At 42.9% G+C, this 23,973-nt stretch overlaps 2 protein-coding genes across 3 annotated transcripts in view; both read right to left on the bottom strand.

The window, feature by feature from the left end:
* Positions 1 to 8,576: 8,576 nt before the first annotated feature.
* Positions 8,577 to 10,834, bottom strand: LOC115153772 (mitochondrial ornithine transporter 1-like). The gene is made up of 6 exons (XM_029699349.1): positions 10,762 to 10,834; positions 10,229 to 10,487; positions 9,905 to 10,045; positions 9,459 to 9,631; positions 9,164 to 9,322; positions 8,577 to 8,701 (listed from the first exon to the last, which is right to left on the bottom strand). Exons 1-6 carry the CDS (start codon positions 10,832 to 10,834, stop codon positions 8,577 to 8,579), a joined length of 930 nt encoding a protein of 309 aa, XP_029555209.1.
* A 599-nt stretch (positions 10,835 to 11,433) lies between these two features.
* LOC115154871 (high mobility group protein B3-like) overlaps positions 11,434 to 23,973 on the bottom strand; it is a 31,183-nt gene continuing 18,643 nt past the window's right edge. For both annotated transcript variants that reach the window (XM_029701542.1, XM_029701543.1), the window contains exons 3-5: positions 14,072 to 14,217; positions 12,467 to 12,641; positions 11,434 to 12,265 (exon numbers count right to left, since the gene is read on the bottom strand). In XM_029701542.1, the coding sequence (XP_029557402.1) occupies positions 12,143 to 12,265; positions 12,467 to 12,641; positions 14,072 to 14,217 (444 nt within the window). In that variant the 3' untranslated portion in view covers positions 11,434 to 12,142. The remainder of the gene's footprint in view (positions 12,266 to 12,466; positions 12,642 to 14,071; positions 14,218 to 23,973) is intronic.

The following is a 23,973-nucleotide window of genomic DNA, read 5'->3' as shown; positions in this document are numbered from 1 at the left end:
GTTAACCCATATCCTGTTGAGCTCCCTCAGCCCTTGGCTACCATCCATTCCATCAATCCACAGGAGATCAGAGGGGAAAAAGACATCACCCTTAACCCAAAAGGGCCCCAGACTATAGAGGTGGAAGTGACCAGTGCTACCCCAGAAGTAGCTGTGTTAGTAGACACGCTGCCAGCAGATGTTCTGGAAGGGAAGGACTTGACCCCAGCTCAAGCTGAACAACTCTCAGACCTGCAGAACAGGCCCAGGTGTTTTCATGTCACGAAGACGACTTTGGCCATACAGGCACTGCCCCACCCAGCAGAGCATGGTTCCAGCCCAACCCCCAGGACTCTACCAGGAACTGTGCAGCCTTTTGAAGCAGATGCTGGATGGAGGAGTGGTGTGTGAGAGCACTAGCCCTTGGGCTGCACCTATTGTCCTGGTCAAGAAGAAGAATGGTACATGGCGTTTCTGTGTTGACTACAGAAAGTGCAACGCAATGACTTACAAAGTTGCCTACACCCTGCCCTGGATCAAGGAGTCCTTAACCACCCTGAAAAAGCTGCCTGGTACTCCACTCTTGACATCACCAGTTGCTACTGGCAAGTGGAGGTGGAACCCGGAGACTGGGAAAAGACTGCTTTCACCACTGTTTGAATTTTGAGCGGATGCCGTTCGGGTTGTGTAACGTGCCAGCCACATTGCAGAGACTGATGAAAAGGTGTCTGGGGAACCAGGTAGGAGAATCATTGTTACCATTGCTACCTTTTCTACCTTTGACAATGTTATTGTCTCTTCCCCAGAATTCAAAACCCACCTGGCCAACTTGGAAGAAGTGTTTGAGCGCCTCTGGAGCCATGGATTGAAACTACAACCCATTGAAGTGTCACCTGTTCCAGATGCAGGTCACTTACCATGGGCACATTGTGGGTACCCAGGGGGTCACGGCAGACCCTGGTAAGGTCGAAGCAGTAAAGGAATTGGTTACCCCTACCACAGTGACTCAGGTAAAATCGTTTCTGGTCTTTGTGGGGTATTATCAGTGATTTATCCCCAAGTTCTCCATGATTGCTTTACCTCTCAATAGACTATTCAAGGACCAGTGGTCCAGCTCACAAAAAACCAGGGTCCAGGTACAGTGGTCACTAGAGTGTCAGACTGCTTTTGATACCTTCAAAGTAACCTTTCGCAACATCCTGTCATGGCATATGCTGACTTTTCTCTCCCTTTCCAGCTCTATGTAGATGCAAGCTTCCGGGGGGCTGGGGGTTGTGTTGTCTAAAGTGCAGGATGGACTGGAAAGGGTCATCACGTACGGCAGCCGAAGCCTGATCACAACTGAGTGAAATTAGCAAAACTACAGCTCCTTCAAGTTGGAACTGCTGGGACTGAAATGGGCGGTAACAGAGATGTTTAAACATTACCTGTGGGGCTCCAATTTCACTGTGTACAATGACAATAACCCGCTTGTCCATCTGCATACAGCCAACCTCGGGGCAGTCAAGCAGCGCTGGGCCGCACAGTTGGCAAACTAACAGTTCAACATCGAGTACCGTCCAGGAGCCCACAACATCAACGCCGATGTCCTCTCTAGGCTTCCAGAGCAAGGAGGTGAAATGACACCCCAGACCCAGTTGATTGGAGGGACTTCAGTAGAGGGGGACCCCCCAAACACATGGCCTTGGAGTGTTTGGCAACAGGCCGACAAGAACAATGGTATCACTGTTAGACCAGGGCAAGCCAACACGGCAAGCACCGCCCCAGCCAACTAAAACTTTACCTGCTCAAAGACAGGAACCTGATCAAAAAACAAGAGGGGGATAGTCAGACAGATGCAAGAAGAGCGGATGAGGGAGCATCACATCCAGATAGTTGTCCCTGAGGGGAAACGGCAAAAGTTATGGAAACACTTCCACGAACCACTATAACACATGGGGGCAGAGAAGACCCTATCTGCCCTACAGCAGAGGTTTCTTCTGGCCAAAAATTAGAGCAGATATTTAATGTAGACTGCTCCATGTCAACAATGTGTGGTGAGTAAACCTGTGCCCTTTACCCATGCACCAATGCTTCCAGTGTCAACTAGTGCCCAATGGAAATGGTGGCCATTGATTACGTCTCCCTGGGTCGCCCAGCCAATGCATTTACTTACTCGTGATGGTTGATGTGTTTTCCTGGTACGCATGGGCATTGCCCACAAAGGACCAGACGACCCACACCACAGCTCGAGTACTATGGAAACACTTCTTCCAAATCTTTAGTTGCCCCAAGCATCTTCACAGTGACCGAGGGGCAACTTTCGAGTCTGCAGTGGTCAAACAGCTGTGTGCATTGTATGGTTGTACCGAAACCAGAACCAGCCCATGCTGGCCACAGGGTAATGGGGCTTGTGAAAGAATGAACCAGACGCTGTTGACTCTATTAAACACATGGAGTGAAGAAGGGCGGGCCCATTGGGAAGAACAGTTACCAGCTATTCTTCAAGCCAACAACAATACAGTCCACAGGTAGACCGGGTACACCCCACACTTCCTAATATTTGGTAGACATGCACGATTGCCTATTGAATGTACTCTTGGAGTCAAATCTTCCCAGGCAGGTGGATCCACGGACCAGTGGCTGCAGCGTCATCGAGAGGTCCTCCTGGAGACCTATGAGAAGGTGGGGAAGGTGACCCGACAACTGCAGGTGTACGACCAACAACGTAGAAACGACAGGCCACTGGCCCCACCCTTACTCCCCGGTGAGCATTTACACAAAAGGCCTATTTTTGAAGAGAGACTTTTAAAAAGCATTTTCATACAAGTCTTGTTCATGGTGAAACTTGCCTGAAATTGCGCTGGGGCACAAAAGAACCCATATCTGACATATACAGTACAGTATGGAGGAACAAAGGAGTAGGAGAGAGCCCATTAGTTGACGTGGTCGTATTCTATGGCCTGGATTAAAGATGTAATTTTAATGCGGTAAGTAGAAAAGTCCTTGGGAATAAACCACATCTGTGGTTTATAGAACAAAATAAAAGTTCTGTGTCCCATCTTTATGAAGTTGATTGTCAAGTACTAATGAACAATTTTACTGTAAGATCGGGAATGATTACAGGGATGGCGTCCACCTTGTCTTTGTTATTGTGTATACATGGCATTGTTACAGCCAGTTAAAGGCCTGTATAAAAATGCATTGGCATTTATACTCGGCTATAAATTAGAAATGAAGCATCCCAATGTTTACAAAAACTGAAGCCTTTCTGTCAGCTTTCTCCCTCTTCATGTGGTCAAACGACTTACTTGACATGAAGAAGGGAAATCTCCACGAAGCTTATGGGCACTATTCCTGTCCCCCTGTCTGTTTGAGGACCTTCTCCCTGCAACATAGAGAATGTACATGACATCTTGCTTATGCAATACACTCCATAATTCATCAGTTTCTCCAGGACTGTAGCAGACCGGCGGTGTTGTGCAGACTGAAGCATGGCTCTGACCTTTGGCTATAGGCTGCCTAGATGGCCGGACACTCTAGGGAAAGCCACCTAACCACTGGTGTGCATGGCCAAAGTGCTCTATTTTCACATCATCTGACCATACCACCACCTGGAGGTGGCACTTGGATTGGAACCAGTGCTATGGTCATATGGCATGAAAACAGAGCTCTTTGCCACACACACCAGTGGTGGGTTTGGTGTTTAAAAACTGAAGCATATGCAGAAAAGTACCTCATACCTACTGTAAAATATGGTGGTGGATCTTTGATGTTATGAGGCTATTTTGCTTCCACTGGTCCTGGTGCCCTTGTTAAGGTCAATGGCATCATGAACTTTAATTAGTACCAGGATATTTGAGACAAAAACCTGGTTGCCTCTGAACGGAGGCTGACACTTGGCCGAAAGTGGATCTTCCAGCAGGACAATAACACCAAGCGATAATCAAAATCCACAAAGAAATGGTTAATTGAGCACAAAATCGTCATTTTGCAATGGCCATCTGAGTCTCTGGACTTGAACCCCATTGAAAACCTGTGGTTTGAATTGAAGAGGGAAGTCCATAAGAGCAGATGAAGGATATCAAGGATCTGGAAAGATTCTGTATGGAGGACTGGTCTAAAATCCCTCCCAGAGTGTTCTCTAATCTCATAAAACATTTTTAAAAAAGGTTCAGTGTCATTATCCTCGCAAGGGGAGGGTGCTAAAGTATTGAAAACAGGGTTGCTAATAATTTATTTTTTTTAGATATTTTGTATTACTTGTTAAACTAAATCTCTTTCTCTGGGCAATTGTTTAAGTATAAAACAATATGATTTTCCAATTTCTTTGAGCCTACAATATAGCTCAGTATTTGTATTCATTATTTTAATATTTTTTGCTCGTCTTTATTAAGGGTGCCAATAATTATGGACCTTCCTGTATATCATATTTTATTGTGGGCCTCAGTCTCCTTCGCAATTACTACTGCAACTTCTCTAAATCCTCCAATGTCGTCTGGCTGACATTCTCATTGGATATTGATGTGATACTACACCTGCCCTGGTTATACAACAAACATTCTGAGTAAACCTCCAGGTGGCTCTCCTTTACTTTCAGCATCAAGACATGACTGTTTAAAGGGAACGAAACTATACACTAGTTCCTGTTAGTATATTGTACAGTACGATGCAGGCATATGATGGTAAATAGCAGCAAAGCCAGGCTTCTTTTCTACGAAGAGGCAGATAAATCAATTGTCTTGACGCCACCTCTGTAAAATCGTTTCTTACATGTAAACAGTCAATAGGCGACTAGGTGTATTAGCTGTCTAACAGTGACGGTATGTAATGTACAGTGCTTTTGCCAAGTGGTCAAAGTCTCATAGACAGTACCAATGACTGATGAAGGTCTGGACTCTGTAAGGTGACATCAGGGTAAAAACATTATATGCATCATCAAAACCGACATTTTATGTCGACATTTTATAATAATAATAATTATAATAATAATAATAGTATACTTCATCAACTCTGTATCCAGATGAGAGAACAGGGCAGATAATACTGCAGTATCACACTGACATCTCCTTTTCATTGAATTGATTTTCTTTTATGGCGTGGTCAAATAAATGGGAGCTTCTCGGGGGGGGGGGGGGCTATAGCAGTGAACGCTGTGCAAAGGATGGGCTAATGCATCCCCTTTTGCTGAGAGAGAGAGAGAGAGAGAGAGAGAGAGAGCTCCCTCTGGTGGAACCGTTGTGCTCTACGTCTACATTAACAACCTTACGCACTGAACAAAAATATAAACGCAACATGTGAAGTGTTGGTCCCATGTTTCATGAGTTGGAATTTTCCACATGCACTAAATGCTTTTTTTTCTAAAACGTTGTGCACAAATTTGTTTACATACCTGTTAGTGAGCATGTTAGCCTTTGTCAAGATAATCCATCCACCTGACAGGTGTGGCATATCAAGAAGCTGATTAAACAGCATGATCATTACACAGGTGCACCTTGTGCTCGGGAACAATAAAAAGCCACTCTAAAATGTTCTGTTTTGTCACACAACACAATGCCACAGATGTCTCAAGTTTTGAGGGAGTTTGCAAGTGTCATGATGACGACAGGAATGTCCACCAGAGCTGTTGCCAGAGAATTCAATGTTAATTTCTCTACCATAAGCCACCTCCAACTTAATTTTAGAGAATTTTGCAGTACGTCCAACTGGCCTCACACCCGCAGCCCACGTGTAACCACGCCTGCCCAGGACCTCTCCACATCCTGCTTCTTCATCTGCGGGATCATCTTTTGTGGTGAAAAAATGGTGATTGACTGGGCCTGCTCCCCTGCCCAGTCGTGAAATCCATATATTAGGGTCTTATTTATTTATTCCAATTGACTGATTTCCTTATATGAACTGTTGCGTTTATATTTTTGTTTAGTATATATTCACATGCTCAACAAAACTGTGTTTACTGAGTGAAACAAACATGCTTTCTTACTACAGTGTAAGAGTATTGTATTTGATCTATCCCAAAGTTGAAACTTGGTGGACAGTTGATGTGAACCCACTGTACTTCGAATGCGCTGAGGTAAATGATGACATGTCGAAAGGGGTGTCGTACGAAGCAAGCTATATCTACTCAGAGTTTTCTAAAGCTAACCAACTTCAGTTAGCTTCTAATTCCAGCTCAGGCATCATCCGTAGGCCTACTGCGACAGTGAATATTGCTCGTCCGCCTGCCTCTTAACTTTAGCAGGCTTGTAACTGCATGTGCATGTCGCACACGGCTAGTCAAACGCCAAAGCCTTTATTGAGACAATGCTGAAAAATGTATCTAGCCGCTTTTTCGTTTGTGTCGAAAATGAAATAAAAATTTGTCTTGCAATTCAGCAGGCTATGGTGTGAAATAGGCTTTTCGAAGTGCCATCTTTATTTTATTACTTATTGTTAACGCCATCTTTGGTGTTCTTATCAATGCACAAGCACCTTCCTATCAATATTTGCTTTATTAAGTCATACAAACGTTTAAAATGCATTCTGACATCACCAAACGTGTACGTTATGTTTTTTTTACACAAAACAAACATTTGATTAATATTCAAAAAGGCACTCGCACATCTGAGCAATCTTTTTGCAGGTGCAGATGAACAAGATGAATGAAAAAGGAAACCGGAGACTATCACTGATCTTTAATAAGCTTATTAAAGCTCATGTCAGCTTGTTAAAGATCAGTGATACTATCAAGAGCAGTGTGCGCTTTCCTTTTTCAAACATTTGATTAATAAAATATTTAATCAGTCATCTTCCTCAAATGAAGGGGATGGGAATCTGATTTCATTGGTCCTCAACTCGCGGCTCAGTCACTTCATTCAAGGTAAGTGGAGTTAGCCGTGAGTTAGCCTGCCCAGAGGCTAACTCAGGTTAGCCTGAGTTAGGTTTCGTTGCCATAGAAATGTACCTGGCTAAAAGGTGAGCCACTTTCGTATGACCGGTTATCCCGAGATGAACTCAGAGTTAACCAAAGCTCCCTCGCTAACTCCTCAAACCTGCTTCGTAGGATACCCCGCTTTCACACTGACAGCAAAGAAAATATCAGACGACCAGTTCGTCTGCTGACCTAGGAGGAAAAAAAAAGCTTGGAAAAGTTTGAAGAATTTCAACAGTCACCTTAAAAAGAAATTCAATGCAGTGTTCCCATTACCTAACATCTCGTTACTTAAAGTTTGGATTAGATTCAGATGTTCAAAAGAACACATTGTTGTCCATTTCATACATACAGTAGCTTCTCTGTCATGATAAAGAAGGCATAATACTTGACTTGACTGTAATATTCATTAAGTACACCAAACATTAGGAAACACCTTCCTAATATTGAGTTGCACCCCCCCATTCCACTGGATCGGAATCAGTGGAATGGTATCAATAAAAATCTAACACACGGTTTCCAGGTGTTTGATGCCATCCCGTTATTATGAGCCGTTCTCCCCTCAACAGCCTCCACTGCTCAGAACAGCCTCAATTCGTCGGGGCATGGACTCCGGTGTTGAAAGCGTCAACATGGGCCAGGATGCTGGCCCATGTTGGCGCCAACGCTTCCCAATCCCACAGTTGCCAAGTTGGCTGGATGTCCTTTGGGTGGTGGACCATTCCTGGTACACATGGGAAACTGTTGAGTGTGAAAAACACAGCAGCGTTGCAGGTCTTGACACAAACCATTGCGCCTGGCACCTTCTACCATACCCCGTTCAAAGGCGCTTACATTTTTTGTCTTGTCCATTCAGCCTCTGAATGGAACACGTACACAATTCACGTCGCAATTGTCTCAAGGCTTAAAAATCCTTCCTTAACCTGTCTCCTCCCCTTTAACAAGTGACGCCAATAAGGGATCATAGCTCTCACCTGAATTCACCTGGTCAGTGTGTGTCATGGAAAGAGCAGGTGTTCTTGAATGTTTTGTTCACTCAGTGTATATCTCATGTAGAAAAATAAGAAACATAACAAAAAACAATGTTGTTGATCAGTGGTGTAGTCACATCCTGAGTGGCGTAACAGTCTAAGGCACTGCATCTCAGTGCTAGAGGCGTCACTACAGACCCTGGTTCAAATGCAGACTGTATCACAACCGGCCGTAATAGGGAGTCCCACAGGGCGGCGCACAATTGGCCCAGCGTCGTCGGGGTTAGGGTTTGGCCTGGGTAGGCCGTCATTGTAAATAAGATTTTGTTCTTAACGGACTTGCCTGATTAAATAAAGGTTCAATAAAATAAAACATGTGAAAGGCTTTTATGTACACATATATACAGTAAATACATGGATATTTTTTTTTATAATTGTGTTCCACTAGTTGACAACACATCCTGTCTGAAATAGTGTGATGCATGTCTCGGGAAGTGGGTGGAATGTTGTTGGATTGCATGGAGTCCATTGATTGAATACTGACTCATCAGGTTCTGTGGCTGGACATTAAACCTATTGACCCAGCATAGAAAACATGGTCAAAACAAGATCAGAGGTTACCACAAATTCTGAATGTCGTTTTTTTTCTCAACTTTCAGTCTTCTGGTTTATACTGTAGATGTTGATGAATGTTGGGGGATTTGAATTCACAAACCTCTTGCTCCAGCCCTACAAACTCAGGCTGTAGACGTGCGGTTGATGAGGGTTCTTCTGGTCCACTCATAAGCCAGGAATAGAGCTCCGTTGGAGGGGAAGGCCCGCAGGACGGTAGGGGTTAGACCACAATACAGAGCAGGAACCCCTGGAACAGGGACAATACATCATCAAGCACATCATGCGTGGACGCATAACAGCCCGTACATGTGAAATCTAAAGGAGCTCAAACTACAAAAGCAGAGGCACCACGGGAGATTGGTGGCACCTTAATTGGGGACGACGGCCTCATGGTGACGGCTGGAGTGGAATACGGAGAACGGTATCAAGTACATCAAATGTGCTTGATGCCGTTCCATTCACTCCGTTCCAGCCATTATTACGAGCATGCACTATGAGGGACAATCCTAATCTTCTGTGAGCTAGTGAGTTCATTCATTTCTGTTACCTGGAAAAGAAAGCTGCCAACATGAGTAAATAAGCAAATGATAGGGCAAATAACGCAATCAGAAGTTTATCGATGAACACGTTTGAGATTGACAGAACGCCCACAGTTAGAAGACTTGGGGAATAGAATCAGATTATGAAAAATAATGTGGTATGCTCTCACCTTCTGTCCTCATGATACAGAGCAGAGTTCTGATAAACCCAGCCTGCTTGCCTGACATCGATAGAACCTGGATTCTGGATTTGACTGAATCAATGGGGTACACTGCCAACCAAAAGGCGGCCCCACCAACTCCTCCACTGATTAACAGCGGGACAGCATCTATCAAAGACAAAAAACAAATAATAAAATCAGTTGAGTAAAGCTATACCGTCGACATCTCATCTAATCTGGAGTTTGCTGAATAGCTAAATGAGAAGTTGAGTCCCTTCATTGGAGTCGTAAGGAATGGACTCACCCAACTCATCCTTGGACTGGCCAGGCTTTGTAAAGAGGGATCTGCAGATCTCATAGCCCCCAAAGAAGAGGAAGTATCCAGGCACCTCTCTGAGCCAGGTGCTGGTCATTCCCTGGAAGAGGCCTTGAGGACCATCTGTCTTCAATATGTCCCTCACCACCGACCAGGTGGAACTGCGAGGAGAGCACCAGAATACAGCCAAACACATCATCTATTATCACATCACAAAACGTCTTACTTGTGCATTGCACGTTGTGCATAATGTGCTTTCGAGTAGAACCTTAAGGTAATATGGTTTCCTGAGACATATTTAATTCACCAACTAACACGTGTTTCTGAAAGATAAGCAATAAGAGATGACCTGCCACCCACGTATACTATTGGTGTTGAACCACAATGACAACATGATCCAGTTGTTCTGTCCACAGAAGAGTTGCGATGCTTACATGTGTGACGCAAGGGAGGTCTTTCCCACCATGCTCATCTCATGCACGGCCTGCATGCGACACTTCACCAGCTCTGTGGGACACAAAACCAGCGAGGAGAAGACAGATGCCAGGGACCCAGACAGGGCATTCTGCAGGTCACTGTGACAAAGACGTTATAGACAACGAGCGAGAGATTACAGGAGAGCAAAGAGAAACAGCATCAAAACACAATAACAGATGAAGAGACCACTTTGTGTTTTTTTTAAGCACTCAGCCAGACACATGGTGAATGGGGAAAGGGATGAGATGAGAATGCTAAGACAGAGATCCTCTGTTGCCAACCTGAGGTGAGACCCTTTCTCCAGCCCAAAGACTCTCCTGGTGAGCTGCTGGCAGGTCCCGTAGCAGGCGAAGAGCACAGCGTTCTCTGCCACGTTGGCCAGTAGAGCAGGCACACTTCCCTGGTAGAGCCCCCGAAACCCGTTGTGGCGGTATGTCTTCAAGGAACAGTCCAGGAAGCCACGGTAGAGGCTGGGGAACGTCTGCATCTTCACCTTGACCGTGTCGAAGGGCTGACCGCTCAGCACACACGCAACACCCCCTATGTGAGAGGAGAGGTTTCCAGGGTCACCATGAAGGACCTCAACCTTTTCTTCCACTCTTTTTTTCATGTTCATGGTTAAAAAGTTAACATTTTCTGAATGACAGCCATCCTGTTCAGCTTTATCCTTCACTAGATGTTTCCACTGGACAACAAAACAACCTTGTGTTGTACGCGTGTCAGTCAAGAGTCATCAAGGCTTAAACCTATGGAAAAATTTGTGATGCTAGGTAATTGAAGTAATTAAAGATTAAAAAAAAAAAGTTTTACTTGCCTGCTGCTCCAGCAGTGAGGTTTATGATTGCGTCGGTCATGGGATGTGATGCACATTCCTCCTCCACGCCCATTGTGTCCGGAGAGTCAGCGATGCACGTTGACTGATACGAATCGGATATGATGAAACCTTTTGACTTTTCGGGCAAACTTTTTGTTGGATAATAAATAACCTACAAAAGAGGAACGTGTTCAACTACATTGTGCAGCGTATTTGGTGTAGTGCATGTGGGGAAAGGTGGGTTGCAGATTATAGTCTCGAAACTCAATGGGAGGAGATGTTTAAAAAAATGAATTATTAACCTTGAAGATTAAATCCAGGACTCAATCAATTGCGGATAGTGGCTTTCCAGGGAGCACTTTCAGGGCCCAAAGCATACAATTTCTTAAAGATAAGAATACTTCTGAGCAGCTACATTTTTAAATTCTCAGAATTGTGACCTTTTCCTATTAAGTGTAATAATGAGTTTTAAAGTTGCTACTAAAATATGCATGCCTGTCACAACAGTAGTGCAAGTTGCTATGGATAAGAGCATCTGCTAAATGTTAAAATGTAAAATCAAAATACCACAATGTTGCATAAAGTTTAATACATTTACCGCTAAAGAAAGGCCACAAAAATACAAAAATCGGTCATTTCCATAGAGGGAATAAATCAATTTGGATCCACACAGAACGTAAAAACGTAATTATTTATTTTTAGATCAGAGGCATACAAAACAAATTGTGCAGGTGCAAAGAAAAACTCCCACCTTGTCCAACAGATGTATTGTCACCATTGGTCAAGAGATGGAGAAATGTTAACATCTAAAACGTCATTCCACTTATTCAAATGAACAACACCAAAAAACATAGGATCCATTTCATCATCATTCCTTTCAGCCATAACATAGTGAAATGTCCTGCCTCAAACACACAGGTGGTTGGCATAATAGGCCACGGGCAATGTTACCTGAATACCTGATTGTCAGACTGGACATCTACCTCAAGTCTATGGATTTTGTGTCTAGATACACATACAATTCCATGAAATGTGGATCCCTGTCAAATAGAAAAATAAAATCTGAATCTATTTCAATAACCATATAGTAGCATACACATCACCATACAAGTATTGTATAGGATATGAACCCTTATGCTATCACTGTGAATAGGTTAGTTCAACTGAAGAAAAAAAAAGCAAAAGGGATCAGGAAAAACACTGGAGAGCAAAGTGTTAAAGACTCAAAATGACAGCCAGAAAGAAACTACGGTGAGAAACCAGTTTCAAAACCAATTTGATGTTGTTTTCTTCTGGGACAGGTGAACTAGGTGAAACCTACAGATGTGTGTGCTCACATCTAAATGGCCAGTGTCTTAACAAACCACAATACCCTTTTCTATTAGTCATCCTCATCTTCCTCGTCATCTTCCTCATCATCGTCTTCGTCGTCTTCAGCCTTCTTCGATTTAGAGGCTCCTGCCCCGCCCGGTTTTCCTTTTACTCCTTTGTAATCTGCCACATCCTAGAAACAGTAAGCAAAAGGTGTCTTAAATAAAAGTCACATTTTCAATCCCTTGGGAAAAAAAATCACAGGTTTTGTAATATTTAGCCAGTGATTCCATGCATATAGGGTCTGACACCACAGTCAGACCACTTACAGTGGTAAAAATCCCATTCAATTACATTTCCTTTGAGACAAATAAGGAGTCCCCATTGGTGTTACCTTTTTGTATTTTTCCTTGAGTTTGTTGGCTTTGGCAAGATATGGCTGCTTATTGGAGTCTGTCAAATTGTTCCACATCTCTCCAAGCTTCTTGGCCACATCCCCAATGCCAAAGCTTGGGTGTTGGGCTTTGATCTTGGGGCGCTGCTCAGCACAGAAAACAAAGAACCCTGATCTGTATAAGAGAAGGAATGCAGTCTTTACTGATGGTTGCAGGACTTCAAAAATGTATCATACTTTGAATTTTCCAGGGCCGGTCCTGGGCATAAGTGACATAAGCGGTCGCTTAAGGCCCCAGCCGCTAGGGGGCCCCCAACCCAAATTCACAATTTTGCTGAGTTAGTAGAATACACAAGGTGCAATTTTGAAACATGGTAGCGCATCAGCAGTATCTCATGTAATGTCAGTCAGTCAAGTAGTTAAAAATGGGTTTGTATTGGTAAGTTAGTCTAGCCAGCTATCTACACCTTGTAGTAATTACTGACCAGGAAAACAGGGCATGTGTCCAGGGGCCCTGACCTCCAGGGGGCCCCCATTGGTTTTGTTAGGTACTCTCACTCAGATATCATATGAACATGGCATAAGGCAAAATGTGTAGAATTACAGGAAATTAGCTTCAAAACTTCTCTCCACCCCATGGCAAAATATGTAGAAATGCATGAAAATATTATGAAGGAAAAAAAAAAATAGGCCCACCCACTTGGGAGCCAGGCCAAGCCAATCAGAATGAGTATTCCCCCACAAAACAGCTTTATTAAAGACAGAAATCCCCCCCCAACAACAATCCCGCAGGTGAAGCAGACAGATGTAGAGGTCCTGGGCAGACGTGGTTACACATGTTCTGCGGTTGTGAGGCCAGTTGGACGTACTGCCAAATTCTCTAAAATGACGTTGAAGGCAGCTTATGGTAAAGAAATTAATATTGAATTCTCTGGCAACAGTTCTGGTGGACATTCCTGCAGTCAGCATGCCAATTGCACGCTCCCTCAAAAGTTGAGACATCTGTGGCAATGTGTTGTGTGGCAAAACAGTACATCTTAGAGTGGCCTTATTATCCCAGCACAAGGTGCCTCTGTTTAATGATCACGCTGTTTAATCAGCTTCTTGATATGCCACAACTGTCAGGTGGATGGATTATTTTGTCAAAATATTAAATGCTCACTGACAGGGATGTAAACAAATTTGTGAAAAACATTTTTGAGAAATAAGCTTTGTACGTATGGAACATTTCTGGGATCTTTTAGTTCAGCTCATGAAACATGAGACTAGCACTTTACATTTATATATCTTTGTTCAGTGTAGTTTTAAAAACAGCCAAATTCTCTCCACTCCCTGCAATTCTACGCATTTTGCCATGAACTTTACTTTAAAACTGAAATTCCTCTCCGCTGTCAAGAGAGGACCACTAAAATGTTTACCTCGTGAGGTGGGGGGCCCCCAAACCAAATCTCGCACTTAGGGCCCGCAAAAACATACGGCCGACTCTGGAATTGTCTATAATAAATCAGCATAAACCAATATACACTGAGAATACCAAGCATTAGGAACACCTTCCTAATATTGAGTTACGCCTAGATGATTACAGTATTTTAGGAATAGACATACGGAGGTCTCTTTGGAGCACTAGGATCCTTCTTCGCCTTCTTGCCCCTCTTCCCAGGAGGACCATAGCTCATAATTTCCAAATCATAGCGAGCTTTGTCCTGCTTCGCCTGGTCCTCAAACTTTGACTTCTCCTTTGGAGACATGGTCTGCAAAAAAATAAAAAGTGTGCCAAATAAAATGTTAAGATGGTCTATTTCAATGAAAACATTTATCATGACGACATCTGAAAAGGTTTATTCAACTGTCCATGCTGCTCCTAAAATCAAAGTAGGAAACTGTGTGCGAGTTTATTCAAGAAAAGACATTGTATTCTCATCCACCGCCAAAACACACATCCATGACCAATTTGAATAAATTATTTGTAGTGCGTGTTGGTGATGCTAGGTGAAACAGGTCCCGGCTTAGGACTAGGTCAACAGATAATAGTATCCTGTAAAACAAGAGAAGAAAAAAAAAAAAAAAAAAAAAAATATATATATATATATATATATATATATATATATGAGACTGGAAAAAAGGTGTCTGGGTCGTGGACAGCGTCGCTCAAAATTGATTGAACATCGAAAAATCTGTTTTGCATTTCTGTTGGAATCAAAAATTATAATTTCATACAAAAATAACCACTCACACATACACTACATGGCCAGAAGTATGTGGACACCTGCTCGTTGAACATCTCCTTCCAAAATCACGGGCATTAATATGGCGTTGGTCCGTCCTTTGCCGCTATAACAGCCTCCAGTCTTCTGGGAAGGCTGTCCACTAGACGTAGGAACATTGCTGCAGGGACTTGCATTAGTGAGTTTGGGCACTGATGTTGGGCGATTAGGCCTGGCTTGCAGTCGGCGTTCCAATTCATCCCAAAGGTGATCGATGGGGTTGAGATCAGGGCTCTGCCGGCTAGTCAAGTTATTCCACACCGATCTCGACAAACCATTTCTGTATGGACCTCACTTTGTGCACGAAGGCATTGTCCCCAAACTGTTGCCACAAAGTTGCAAGTACAGAATCGTCTAAAATGTAATTGTATGCTGTAGCCTTAAGATTTCCCTTCACTGGAACTAAGGGGCCTAGCCCGAACCATGAAAAACAGCCCCATACCATTATTCCTCCTCCACCAAACTTTACAGTTGGCACTGCATTTGGGCAGGTAGTGTTGTCCTGGCATCCGCCAAACCCAGATTAATCCGTCGGACTGCCAGATGGTGAAGTGTGATCCATCACTCCAGAGAAGGCATTTCCACTGCTGCAGAGTCCAATGGTGGCGAGTTTTACACCACTCCAGCCGACACTTGACATTGCACTCTTAGGCTTGCGTGCGGCTGCTGGCCATGGAAACCAATTTCATGAAGCTCCTGACAAACAGTTATTGTGCTGATGTTGCTTCCAGAGTTTGGAACTCGGTAGGGAGTGTTGCAACCGAGGACAGATAATTTTTACGAGCTTCAGCACTCGGTGTGAACTTGTGACCTACCACTTCGCGGCTGAGCCATTGTAGCACCTAGATGTTTCCACTTCACAATAACAGCCCTTACAGTTGACGGGGCAGCTCTACCAGGGCAGAAATTTGACTAACTGACTTATTAGAAAGGTGGAATCCTATGACTGTGCCACATTGAAAGTCATAGATCTCTTCAGTAAGGCAATTCTACTGCCGATGTTTGTCTATGGAGATTGCATGGCGGTGTGCTCAATTTTATACACCTGTCAGCAACGTGTGGCTTAAATAGCCCAATCCACTAATTTGAAGGGGTGTCCACCTACTTGTGGCCATGTAGTGTACATCATCCATCACAAACATGTGGAAATACATTAAACACATTCACTCATTACCCAGTACAAGAGCACACACTGGCCTATCCACAGTCTTAAAACTATTCATTTAACTAGAATACGTAGCTAGAAACAGTGCAATGCATTCACTAAACCTCCCCTGAGTAACAATGAGCAGCAGTCCTCCACTTCAAAAGAACCACCACCATGAGGCTACTGACCTTACGACAACCAATGGTGAAAAATAAAATGTTTCTAAATATCACAAGAATACCAAAAGAATGACGACACACACAGAAATTAAATAAGTGACAGGAGCTACAAAATAAATTTCAAAACCAAAAAGCCAGTGAATTCCTCCTCCCCCCCCCCCTAGCTAAGCAGCGTGACTTGCCGCACAACAAACTTTACAAAACGATCAAATATACCGAACAGAAATATAAAACGCGACATACAACAATTTCAACGATTTTACTGAGTTCATGTAAGGAAATCAGTCAATTGAAATAAATGTATTAGGCCCTAATCTATGGATTTCACATGGGTGGGCATTGGCCAACCCACTTGGGAGCCATGCCCAGCCAATCAGAATGAGTTTTTCCCCACAAAAGGGCTTTATTACAGACAGAAATACTCCTCAGTTTCATCAGCTGTCCGGGTGGCTGGTCTCAGACGATCCCACAAGTGAAGAAGCTGAATGTGGAGGTCCTGGGCTGGCGTGGTGACACGTGGTCTGCGGTTGTGAAGCCGGTTGGACGTACTGCCAAATTCTCTAAAACAATGTTGGAGGCAGCTTATGGTAGAGAAATTAATATTACATTTTCTGGCAACAGCTCTGGTGGACATTCCTGCAGTCAGCATACCAACTGCATGCTCCCTCAAAACATCTGTGTCATTGTGTTGTGACAAAACTGCACATTTTAGCGTGGCCTTATTATCTCCAGCGCAAGGTGCACCTGTGCAATGATCATGCTGTTTAATCAGCTTATTGATATGCCACAACTGTCAGGTATGGATTATCTTGGCAAAGGAGAAATGCTCACTGACAGGGATATGAACAAATTTCAACATTTGAGAGAAATAAGCTTTTTGTGTGTATGGAAAATGTCTGGTATCTTTTATTTCAGCTCATGAAACACAGGACCCACACTTTACATGTTGTGTTTATATTTTTGTTCAGTATAGTAAAACCACTGACTGACCGTTAGTAGTATATTTTACTTACAGGTAACGATAAAGTGCATAGGTTTATACAGTTGAAGTCGGAAGTTTACATACACTTAGGTTGGAGTCATTAAAACTTGTTTTTCAACCACTCCACAAATTTCTTGTTAACATACTATAGTTTTGGCAAGTCGGTTAGGACATCTACTTTGTGCATGACACAAGTCATTTTTCCAACAATTGTTTGCAGACAGATTATTTCACTGTATCACAATTCCAGTGGGTCAGAAGTTTACATACATTAAGTTGACTGTGCCTTTCAACAGCTTGGGAAATTCCAGAAAATGGAATGGCTTTAGAAGCTTCTGATAGGCTAATTGACATCATTTGAGTCAATTGGAGGTGTACCTATGGATGTATTTCAAGGCCTACCTTCAAACTCAGTGCCTCTTTGCTTGACATCATGGGAAAATCAAAAGAAATCAGCCAAGACCTAAGAAAAAAAAATGGTAGAGCAATTCCCAAATGGCTGAAGGTACCACGTTCATCTGTACAAACAATAGTCTGCAAGTATAAACACCATGGGACCACGCAGTCGTCATACCGCTCAGAAAGGAGACGTGTTCTGTCTCCTAGAGATGAACGTACTTTGGTGCGAAAAGTGCAAATCAATCCTAGAACAACAGCAAAGGACCTTGTAAAGATGCTGGAGGAAACCGGTACAAAAGTATCTATCTCCACAGTAAAACGAGTCTTATATCGACATAACCTGAAAGGCCGCTCAGCAAGGAAGAAGCCACTGCTCCAAAACTGCCATAAAAAAGCCAGACTACGGTTTGAAACTGCACATGGGGACAAAGATCGTACTTTTTGGAGAAATGTCCTCTGGTCTGATGAAACAAAAATAGAACTGTTTGGCCATAATTACCATCGTTATGTTTAGAGGAAAAAGGGGGAAGCTTGCAAGCCGAAGAACACTATCCCAAACATGAAGCATGGGGGTGGCAGCATCATGTTGTGGGGGTGCTTTGCTGCAGGATGGACTGGTGCACTTCACAAAATAGATGGCATCATGAGAAAGGAAAATGTGGATATATTGAAGCAACATCTCAAGACATCAGTCAGGAAGTTAAAGCTTGGTCGCAAATGGGTCATCCAAACGGACAATGACCCCAAGCATACTTCCAAAGTTGTGGCAAAATGGCTTAAGGACAATAAAGTCAAGGTATTGGAGTAGCCATCACAAAGCCCTGACCTCAATCCCATAGAACATTTGCGGGCAGAACTGAAAAGCGTGTGCGAGTAAGGAGGCCTACAAACCTGACTCAGTTACACCAGCTCTGTCAGGAGGAATGGGCCAAACTTCACCCAACTTATTGTGGGAAGCTTGTGGAAGGCTACCCGAAACATTTGACCCAAGTTAAATAATTTAAAGGCAATGCTACCAAATACTAATTGAGTGTATGTAAACTTCTGACCCACCGGGAATGTGATGAAAGAAATCAAATCTGAAATAAATCATTCTCGCTACTATTATTCTGACATTTCACATTCTTAATATAAAGTGGTGATCCTAACTGACCTAAGACAGGGATTTTATACTAGGATTAAATGTCAGGAATTGTGAAAAACTGAGTTTAAATGTATTTGGCTAAGGTATATGTAAACTGACTTTAACTGTACATAATACCGACCTGTAAAACAGGAGAAATTACGAGACTGGAAATAAGGTGTCTGGTTCGTGGATAGCTTTGCTCAGAATGAGGAAGCAGCACCAAGGTCAAAGTATACTATACAGTGCGTTCAGAATGTACTCAGACCCCTCACCTTTTTCCACGTTACAGCCTTATTCTAAAATGTACTCAATAAATGAGCAAATCTACTCACAATACCCCACAATGACAAACCGAAAACAGATTTTTTGAAACATTTGCAAATGTATTAAATATAAAAATACCTTATGTAAATAAGTATTCATACCCTTTGCTATGAGACTCGAAATTGAGCTCAGATCCTGTTTCAATGGAAACATCATCCTTGAGACGTTTCTACAACTTGATTGGAGTCCACCGGTGGGAAATTCTATTGAATGGACATGATTAGGAAAGGCACACACAGTTCCCACAGTTGACAGTGCATGTCAGATTCGAAGGAATTATCCGTATTTGTATTTATTATGGATCCCCATTAGCTGCTGCCAAGGCAGTCACAGATTTCCCAACACACTGTGTGTCCTCAGGCCCCTGCTCCACAAATCTACAGTACAAAATCCATGTGTGTGTGTGTATGCATCTTTGAGATGCGTCATAGTCCCCGCTGTTCCATAAGGTGTTTTTTTCATCCGTTTTTATTTTTTAAATCTAATTTTACTGCTTGCATGAGCTAATTGATGTGAAATAGAGTTCCATGTAGTCATGGCTCTATGTAGTACTGTGCGCCTTCCATAGTCTGTTCTGGACTTGGGGACTGAAGAGACCTCGTGGTATGTCTTGTGGGGTATGCATGGGTGTCCGAGCTGTACGCCAGTAGATCAAACAGACAGCTCGGTGCATTTAACATGTCCATACCTCTCTTAAATACAAGTAGTGATGAAGTCAATCTCTCCTCCACTTTGAGCCAGGAGAGACAGACATGCATATTATTAATATTAGCTATCTGTGTACATACAAGGGCCAGCCGTGCTGCCCTGTTCTGAACCAATTGCAGTTTTCCTAAGTCCTTATTTGTGGCACCGGACCACACGACTGAACAATAGTTAAGGTGCGACAAAACTAGGGCCTGTAGGACCTGCCTTGTTGATAGTGCTGTTAAGAATGCAGAGCAGTGCTTTATTTTTGACAGACTTCTCCCCATCCTAGCTACTGTTGTATCATTATGTTTTGACCATGACAGTTTACAATCTAGTGTTACTCCAAGCAGTTTAGTCACCTCAACTTGCTCAATTTCCACATTATTTATTACAATATTTAGTTGAGGTTTAGTAAATGATTTGTCCCAAATACAATGCTTTTAGTTTTAGAAATATTTAGGACTAACTTATTCCTTAACAAAGAGTGGGTGGCAAGTGTTGCAGTCATTTCAGTCGCTGTAGTAGCTGACCTGTATAGTGTTGAGTCATCCGCATACATAGACACTCTGGCTTTACTCAAAGTCAGTGGCAATTCATTAGTAAAGATTTAAAAAGTAAATGGGCCTAGACAGCTGCCCTGGGGAATTCCTTATTCTACTTGGATTATGTTGGAGAGGCTTCCATTAAAGAACACTCTCTGTGTTCTGTTACAGGTAACTCTTTATCCACAATATAGCAGGGGGTGTAAAGCCATTACACATACGTTTTTCCAGCAGCAGACTATGATCGATAATGTCTAAAGCCGCACTGAAGTCTAACAAAACAGCCCCCACAATCTTATCATCAATTTCTCTCAGGCATTTGTGTAAGTGCTGTGCTTGTTGAATGTCCTTCTCTATAAGCATGCTTAAAAAGTTTGTTGTCAATTTGTTTATTGTAAAACAGTATCTAGATTGTATCTGGTCAAACACAATTTTTCCCCAAAAGTTACCTAAGGGTTGGTAACAGGCTAATTAGTCAGCTATTTGAGCCAGTAAAAGGGGCTTTACTATTCTTAGGTAGTGGATTGACTTTTGCTTCCCTCCAAGCCTGGGGGCACACAAATTCTAGTAGGCTTAAATTGAAAATATGGCAAATAGGAGTGGCAATATAATCCACTATTGTCCTCGGTAATTTTCCATCCAAGTTGTCATTGTTGATACACAATTTTATCACCTCTTCTACGCTAACTTCACGGAATTTAAAATGACAATACTTGTCTTTCATAATTTGGTCAGATATACTTGGATGTGTAGTGTCAGCATTTGTTGCTGGCATGTCATGCCTAAGTTTAATGATTTTTTTAATTGGCAAAATTAGCAAAGTAGTTGGTTTTGTGATGAATGAGCCATCTGATTCAATGAATGATGGAGCTGAGTTTGCCTTTTTCCCAATATTTCATTTAAGGTGCTCCAAAGCTTTTTACTATCATTCTTTATTTCATTGATCTTTGTTTCATAGTGTAGTTTCTTCGTTTCAGTCACATGATTTCTCAATATGTTTGCCAATCGGTTGTGCAGCCTGATTTGCCATTCCTTTTGCCTCATCCCTCTCAACCATACAATTTTTCAGTTCCTCATCAATCCTAAGGGATTTAACTTTTTGTCATTTTCTGAAATGGTGCATGCTTATTAGCAACTGGAATAAGCAATTTCATAAATGTGTCAAGTGCAGTGTCTGTTTGCTCCTCATTACGGACCAACAGATTCTTTACATCAATAACATATGCATCACTACAAAACTTCTTGTATGACCTCTTATACACTATATTTGGCCCAGCCTTTGGAACTTTGGTGTTCCTTGATTTGGCTACTATATTGTGATCACTACATCCAATGGATACTGCTTTCAAGTAAATTTCTGCAGCATTAGTAAAGATGTGATCAATACATGTTGATGATTTCATTCCTGTGCTGTTTGTAACTACCCTGGTAGGTTGACTGATAACCTGAACCAGGTTGCAGGCACTGGTTACAGTTTGAAGCTTTTTCTTGAGTGGGCAGCTTGATGAAAGCTAGTCAATATTTAAAAATCACCCAGAAAATATACCTCTGTTGATATCACATACATTATCAAGCATTTCACACTTGGTGGTCTACAGCAGCTTCTCACCAGAATGAGGCAGATGAACCTGTAACCATATTACTTCAACAGTATTTGACATGAGATCCTCTCTAATCTTTACAGGAATGTGGTTCAGAATATAAACAACACCTCCACCATCGGCATTTCTACATTTTCTGTAAATGTTATAACCTTGTATTGCTACCACTGTATCAAAGGTATTATCCAAGTGAGTTTCAGAGATATTCTGACTACGAATGTCATCTGTTACTAGCAAATTATTGATTTCATGAACCTCGATCCTTAAGCTACATATGTTAACATGGGCTATTTTGAGCACTCTTCTTCTGGGATGCTTACTTGCTTGCATTGCCTTACTGGGAAGCTTAGCAGCAGTAGATGTGCTCATGTTCTTTATGTTAGTGCAGGGTGAGCTGCTCACAGTGGACTTCCTCCTAGGGCACACCGGCTTAGTGCTAACAGTTTAAATCTGATTCATAGTTACATGATTACTGCATGCAATAGCTGTTGGATCAGTAGAGGCATTCAGGGCAGTTAAAGGGACATAAATTAGGTTACTTACATTGTGTCTACCAACGCCCCTGGTGTAATGTACATTTGCTGAAGCATTATGACAACTCTGCGTCACAATGGTAGGGATTAGCTAAACTGGGCTGCGGTCATTGATAAGGCATTGTCTCAACGCAGCCTTATAGAGCTGTGAAAGGATCCAGGATCCCAAATGATTTGGGTAGATCCCGTCCTCCTTATAAAACGTGTTTTGTTTCCAAAAGGTATCGAAATTGTCAACAAAAAAGTTACACCCATTGAGCTGCAATAATCACGTAGCCAGTTGTGAAGAGAAAGAATCCTGCTAAAATGTTCAGTGCCTCGATTCAGAGAGGGCACAGGGCCAGATATGATGGGTCTCTTGTTAGTGTCTAGCAGAGTCAATCAGCTCTTTAAAATCCAGTTTCAACTTTTCAGAGCTGCCCTTCACAATGTCATTAAAACCCATATGGACTACGATAGATGTCCTGACGTAGTACATTCGAGAGCAGCTTAGTAAATGTCATTTTCTCGAGCTTCGGGATAAGGCATTGTTTGTGCACCAGGAACGGTTACATTTCTTACCAAGGAGCTGCCCAAACATCACGGCTGGCGAAAAGGATGAGGAAATCCGCCCACTCCCACGCTTCGAAGAATCCTTTACGGATGAGCGAGTGGCAGGATAACTTGAGCCTGTTGTTCCCGGCACCTGGAGCAGGCCTCCGACAGATGGAGAAGCCCGCTCGATCCAGATCCACATCCATAGAGCTCCAAGACAGGATTGTGTCAGCAGCATTGAAGGTCCCCAAGAACACAGTGGCCTCAATCATTCTTAAATGGAAGAAGTTTGGAACCACCGAGACTCTTCCTAGAGCCAGCCGCCCGGCCGAACTGAGCAATCGGGGGAGAAGGGCCTTCGTCAGGGAGGTGACCAAGAACGCGATGGTCACTTTGACAGAGCTCCAGATTTCCTGTGTGGAGATGGGAGAATCTTCCAGAAGGACATTAATCTCTGCAACACTCCACTAATCAGGCCTTTATGGTAGAGTTGGAAGACGGAAGCCACTGCTCAGTAAAAAAGGCACAACAGCCCGCTTGTAGTTGCCAAAAGACACTTAAAGACTCTCAGACCATGAGAAACAAGATTCTCTGGTCTGATGAAGCTCTTTGGCCTGAATACCAAGCGTCACGTCTGGAGGAAACCTGGCACCATCTCTATGGTGAAGCATGGTGGTGGCAGTATCATGGTGTGGATGTTTTTCAGCAGCAGGGACTGGGAGACTAGTCAGGATCAACAGAGCAAAGTATACAGAGATCCCTGATGAAAACCTGCTCCAGAGTGCTAATGTCCTCAGACTGGGGCGAAGGTTCACCTTGCAACAGGACAATGACCCTAAGCACACAGCCAAGACAACGCAGAAGTGGCTTCGGGACAAGTCTTTGAATGTCCTTGAGTGGCCCAGCCAGAGCCCGGACTTGAACCCCTCTCCTGAATATACCTGTGCAGCGACGCTCCCCATCCAACCTGACAGAGCGTGAGAGGATCTACAGAGAATGGGAGAAACTCCCCAAATACAGGTGTGTCAAGCTTGCAGGGTCATACATAAGTATTCAGACTTTGTTGAAGTGGGTAAGTGTGATGAGTAAATAAAATAAAGCATTTTTGCTTTGTCATTATGGGGTATTGTGTGTAGTTTGAGTGGGAAAAAAACAATTTAATCCATTTTAGAATAAAGGCTGTAAC

The sequence above is a fragment of the Salmo trutta genome, chromosome 19 (genome assembly GCF_901001165.1).
Source record: "Salmo trutta chromosome 19, fSalTru1.1, whole genome shotgun sequence".
NCBI classification, from domain to species: domain Eukaryota; kingdom Metazoa; phylum Chordata; class Actinopteri; order Salmoniformes; family Salmonidae; genus Salmo; species Salmo trutta.
The sequence above is the reverse complement of the archived record's forward strand: the minus strand, read 5'-3'. Positions and strand labels throughout refer to the sequence as shown.

Coding starts and splice junctions, on each gene's coding strand:
- LOC115153772 (XM_029699349.1), bottom strand. CDS start 10,834: ATGGGCGTGGAGGAGGAATGTGCATCACATCCCATGACCGACGCAATC. Junction 10,488..10,761: donor CCTCACTGCTGGAGCAGCAG/GCAAGTAAAACT, acceptor CCTCTCACATAG/GGGGTGTTGCGTGTGTGCTG. Junction 9,323..9,458: donor CCAGTCCAAGGATGAGTTGG/GTGAGTCCATTC, acceptor TGTCTTTGATAG/ATGCTGTCCCGCTGTTAATC.